The sequence below is a fragment of the Gracilinanus agilis genome, chromosome 5 (genome assembly GCF_016433145.1).
Source record: "Gracilinanus agilis isolate LMUSP501 chromosome 5, AgileGrace, whole genome shotgun sequence".
Taxonomy (NCBI): domain Eukaryota; kingdom Metazoa; phylum Chordata; class Mammalia; order Didelphimorphia; family Didelphidae; genus Gracilinanus; species Gracilinanus agilis.
Genome location: NC_058134.1, coordinates 178,082,289 through 178,088,288, shown reverse-complemented (window position 1 = coordinate 178,088,288; position 6,000 = coordinate 178,082,289). Strand labels below are relative to the sequence as shown.

Below are 6,000 nucleotides of genomic sequence, written 5' to 3'. Positions count from 1 at the left end.
TTCCTCTCCTTCTTATAATAGTATTTGTCCCCTCTCCCTTCCATGCCCTCTTTGTGTGTAATAAAATATTCTATTTTCTTATTCGCTCAAGTTTCTCTTGGTATCCCCTGCTATTTACCCCCTCTTTCTCATCCCCCATGCCATCTTAGATTATTTAGTGTTCCACCCTCACCCTGTGAATTATTCTTCTGATTACTATAATAGTGAATATTATAATAGTGAATAGAGTTCACTACAGAGAATTAAACATAACATTTCTCTACATAGGAATACAGATAATTAGATCTCACTGAGGCCCTTAAAAAGGCAAATTTAAAAATTACAAGTTTTCTTTCTTTTCCCTCTGTAACTTATTTACCTTTTCAGGTTTCTCTCAATTTTTGTGGTTCGATATCAAACTTTCCATTCAGCCCTGGTCTTTTCTGTGCAAATACCTGGAATTCTTCAATTTTGTTGAATGCCCATACTTTCCCTTGGAAATATATAGTCAATTTTGATGGGTAGTTGATCCGTGGTTGCAGGCCCAGCTCTCTTGCCTTTCTGAATATTGTATTCCAAGCCTTACGGTCTTTTAGTGTGGAGGCTGCCAGATCCTGTGTGATCCTGATTGGTGCTCCTTGATATTTGAATTGTCTCTTTCTGGCTTCTTGTAAGATTTTTTCTTTTGCTTGAAAGCTTTTGAATTTGGCAATAATATTTCTAACCGATTTCTTCTCTGGGTCGAATATGGTGGGTGTTCTATGGATCCTTTCGATGTCTATATTGCCCTCTTGTTGTAGGACTTCAGGGCAATTTTGCTGAATAATTTCTTTTAGTACGGAGTCCAGGTTTCTATTAATTTCTGGGTTTTCTGGGAGACCAATTATTCTCAAATTGTCTCTTCTAGACCGGTTTTCTTGGTCTGTCACTCTCTCATTGAGATATTTCATATTTCCTTCTATTTTTTCAGTCTTTTGACTTTGTTTTATTTGTTCTTGTTGTCTTGAGAGATCATTGGTTTCTAATTGCTCGACTCTAGCCTTTAGGGACTGGTTATCGGCTATAATTTTTTGGTTTTCGGCTATAATCTTTTGGTATTCCTTTTCAATCTTGTCATTTCTGGTGTTCAATTTGCTTATCAGTTCATTTGATTTCTGAGCCTCACTTTCCAATTGCAAGATTCTACCTTTTAAACTGTTATTTTCTTGGCAGATCTCTTCCATTTTCCTCAGAATCTCAGTTTTGAACTCTTCCATAGCTTGTGAGGAGTTTTCCTTATTTGAGGAGGGTCCGGATGCTTGTTTGTTCTCCTCCTCTGTTTGCTCGGTTGTCTGGATTTTCTCTGTGTAAAAGCTGTCGAGTGTTAAAGACTTCTTCTTTTTGTTATTATTCTTTCTCTTCTGAACCTCCTGATGCTGATGCTGAGTAGCCATCATTAGCCCAGCAGCTTCTCAGCTTTATCCTCGGGCTCAGTGTCTGTTCCCAATCTATTGGCTCCTGAGGTCTGAATTCTGGTTTTTTCCAAGGTCAAGCCCCCTGGTGGGCCCTCTTGCTTGATCCTCTGCTGGAGGTTTCTTTACAAGTCTCAGGGCGCTGCTTCCACAGTCGTATACCCGTCTGCACTGGTTCCCCACTTAGGCTTAGTTCTGCCTCCACCCACGCCTCTACTCAGCCAGCACTCTGCGCGCCCAGCGTCCTGCTCCGGCGCGCGCGCTCAGATTTCGCGTGCTTTTTTTGACTTAATGGGGTCCTAAGTCTTGCTGCTGTCAGGAACAGGTCCCGGAGCTGCTGATGACTCGATGGGTGCCCCAAACTTGCTCTATTTCTTTTTAGCTGGGTTCGGAGCTATAGGTGAGTGTGGAGGGGGTGGGGGTGGGGCGGTTGCTCAGCCTGCGATTGAGTGAGTGAGAGCCCTTTTTAGCTTGGAAATGTCTCGATTCCACGTACCTTCCACGCTGTGCCCTGTTGTGGGGTTCCTCCGTTCGTCTGGACTTGTTTTTATGTCCCCTTGAGGAGTTTTGTATGTTTCGGTCAGGAGAGGTTAAGAGCTGCTTCTTACTCTGCCGCCATCTTAACCCGGAAGCCACGTTAGAAATTTATCTCATTCTCTCTAACAATATATGTCCATGTTACACATTTCTCTCTGATGGACTATGGGCATTGTCCAACAGGAACTCCTCTAATACAAATTGGGTAGCTGATACTCTTTAAAGAACACTTAATCATTAAAAAGAAGTAGGGTAGGGAGACGATATGTTTATACAAAAATATGTGTAATTTTTCTTTTTGTGGTGGCAAGGATTTGGAAACTGAGAGGATGCCCATCAATTGGGGAATGTCTGAACAAGTTGTGGTATATAATTGTAATGGAATACTACTGTAATATAAGAAATGATGAGAAAGATGATTTAAGATAACCCTAGAAAGACTTACATGAATTAATGCAAAATGAAATGAGCAGGACCAGGACAACACTGTATATAGTAACAACAATATTATTTGATGAATATTTATGAATGGCTTAGCTATTTTTTTTAAACCCTTATCTTCTGTGTATTGGTTCCTTGGTGGAAGAGTGGTAAGGCTGGGCAGTGGGGGTCAAGTGACTTGCCCAGGGTCACATAGCTGGGAAGTGTCTGAGGCTGGATTTGAACCTAGGACCTCCGTCTCTAGGCCTGACTCTCAATCCACTGAGCTACCCAGCTGCCCCCAGGCTTAGCTATTCTTAAAAGTACCGTGATCCAAAGCAGTCTCTAGGACTCATGATGAAAAATACCATCTGCCTCCAGAGAAAGAACTGATGGAGTCCGAATGCAGTCTTAGATATAGTCTATTTCACTTGATTTCGTCACTTTTTTTTTTGTTCTTGTTCTTTTTCACAAAAGACTAATAAAGATGTTTTACGCTACTACACATGTAAAATCTATATCAGATTGTTTGTAGTCTCAAAGAGGAAAGAAGTTAGGGAGGGGGAAAATGTGGCTCAAACTTAAAACAAAGGTTAAAATTTTTTTCCTTGTAATTTAGGGGAAAAATTAATTTAAAAATTTTAGGTGTTATAACATTTGGCGCATTTTTATTTAGTGTTGGTAATGCTTTATTGTCTGTGGTACCTTTTCATAATGTAGTCCCCCTGTTTATCTCTCTTAATTAGGTCTGTTTTAAGCTTTAAAAAAAACCTAATTATTGTTAATTAATATATATGTTGCCTATCCAACTAGAATTATCATGTCAAAAGAATGCTATGTACCTCCAGAGAAAGAACTGTTGGAGTCAGATGCAGATCAAAGCATACTATCTTTTATATTAACTTAATAATTGTTTAATTTTGGGATTTTGGTTTTATATGTGTATTCTCTCACAACAGTGACTAATATGGAAGTATGTTTTACATGACAATATATATGTAATCCAGATCAAATTGCTTACCATCTCCAGAAGAGGGTAGGAAATTTGGATCTTATAATTTCAGAAAATCTAAGTTAAAATTGTTATTACATATAATTTGGAAAATAAAATATCTTCAAATAAAAAAATTTATAATTTAAGATAAAAAATTAAAAATAAAAAGAACTGTTGCGTCAAGTCTTATCCAAGCTTATGTCAAGCACTCCACAGCAAAATACAGCCCAGGTTAAGACTGTAAGAGTAAGTTCTGTATTAAAAATCAGCAGAGGTGAATGAATCATCTCCTGTGCACTTAGATATGAAAGAAAAGGAGTCAGGAAACAATGATTTATTAAGTGATTACTATGTTCCAGACACTGTGCTAAGTGCTTTATAAACATTATCTCGTTTGAAATTCACAATATTCGAAGGGAGGTAAGTGCTATTATTATCTCAATTTTATAGTTGAGGAAACTGAGGCAGATAGAGATTAACTGATTTTCCCAGGATCACACAGCTAATAAGTATCTGAAACCAAATTTGGGCTCAGATCTTTTTTGTTTTACACACCAATACTTTATACACTGTGCTATCTAGTGTTATAAAGAAGGTATCTTTAGCTACTATTATGGTTATTATAGGGTATATTAATCAGGGAAGCTGTGCCTTGGTTTCCCTTGATAACTGGTGCAAGGAACACCCGAGTCCTGTCACTCAGCTGGATGTTATAATAACTGCCCTTCTCAATAACAGTGCCCAGGCAGGATCCCTAAAGGTCAGTGGATGGGTAACCCTTTCAGGTCCCACCTGGGATTGGATTGATTATTAATATTGGGCTCTATTAGCCTTGGATAATGTTTTGATCTGACTGTTGCTCCTTCTCCAAGGGTTGTGATGCAATAACCACTTAAGGAAGGTATTTAATAAACTTTATCTATAGATGTTAATAAGGGAAAAGAATAATCAGGAACAGATTGGGGATAGGAGACCCTGTCACCAATGACTATGATCACTAATCCCTCAGGACTGTAGGCTGTTTCAGTAAAGCTGGAGCTCTTGTTCATCACCTCCTCTGGCTCAGGTTGGCCACGGCCAAACCAGAGAAAGCAGTCTGCTCGGTTGATACAGATATTGATGATCCCTCTCAGCTTCTTATTGCCTGTTGTTATGTCAGTCCTACAGCCGTCAGGAAATACCTCCCTTACCTCCCTCTGCTTCTTCTCCTTTCCTCTTCCCGGTTCCCACCCCAGCCTGGATACCTAAATATCTAGTGATGGTTCAGATGTCTAAATATCTAGGGGGAATTCAGAGAGAATCAGAGGACCCATGGTCAGATCCACAGGTCAATGCTCCAGATCAGATCCATGTCCCAGGCCAAGGGTCTAAGGCCAAGGGTCCCTGTCAGATGGCTGTCAAGGTATTTATATCCTCTGGCCAACTGCCTTTCCTCTTGTCCTCACGGCATCTCAGAACATTCTGTTATCTCCAACTGTCTTCACCTGTCAATCAAGGTGAGACTCACAACTCCCAGAGTTTGAATATGACACTAGCTACTTTTGTATGGTACAACATACCATTTATATTTAGCAATTATTTCCATATTCAAGACATTAACCTAAATTCAAAAAATCAAAGGCAGAAATCATTTCACCTAATTATTTACATTGTGGGATTAAATCTTAAAAAATTTCTCAAAGTGACCTTAAAGCCTTTACCTGGAATGAATTCACTTAAAAATATAATTAGAGGGGCAGCTGGGTAGCTCAGTGGAGTGAGAGTCAGGCCTAGAGACAGGAGGTCCTAGGTTCAAACCCGGCCTCAGCCACTTCCCAGCTGTGTGACCTTGGGCAAGTCACTTGACCCCCATTGCCCACCCTTACCAATCTTCCACCTATGAGACAATACACCGAAGTACAAGGGTTAAAAAAAAAAGTGTAAAAAATATATATATATATAACTAGAATGATCTGAATTTCTCTGAAGCTTTTATGATATTGCACTATATACTATAAAAACTACTCTGTACTATATTGTGAGATGATATAAAATTTCATATTAATAATATGTTTGTAAATCACTTAGCACAGTGCCTGGCAATGCATATTCCCTTCCTCCCCCAATTTAGCCATAATTGAGACTTGAACTGGGGAGGGAAAAATAGAATATGTTTATTGAAAACTATGTTTAATCTTCTAATGCACTTTCTTGAACAGATAAAAGTAGAACCAGTTGTTCCAGCTCCATCACCAGTTATTCCCCGACTGACACTACGAGTAGGTGCTGGCCAAGACAAAATGTAAGTACAAAGAACTTTGAATCAAAGAAGGAAAAATATTTTTTCCTTAAGTTGCTTAAACTTAAGCCCTTTCTAAATTTTAGCTAAAATTGCATGAAAACTTTGGATTTGCAATCACATAATCCTTTTTTGATATTTTACTTAATATGTTTCATTTAAAAATTCTATATTATTCTACTTGCTTCTTTATATGTAGCTATTTTTGCTGATTTTGATCCATAGGGCTCTTGGCTATTTCAAGGTTAATATAAAGCACTTTTTAAAAGGAGCAGGAGTTCTTAATCTGGTTTGATAGATTTTTAAGGAATCCATTAACTTAGATGGGAAAAATTTAATAT

General features: G+C 38.5%; 1 protein-coding gene across 1 annotated transcript in view; it reads left to right on the top strand.

Annotated features, from left to right (window-relative positions):
• TAF3 (TATA-box binding protein associated factor 3) overlaps positions 1–6,000 on the top strand; it is a 294,697-nt gene that overhangs the window by 222,251 nt on the left and 66,446 nt on the right. Inside the window, exon 4 of the mRNA XM_044677792.1 lies at positions 5,580–5,662. Within this exon, the coding sequence (XP_044533727.1) occupies positions 5,580–5,662 (83 nt within the window). The remainder of the gene's footprint in view (positions 1–5,579; positions 5,663–6,000) is intronic.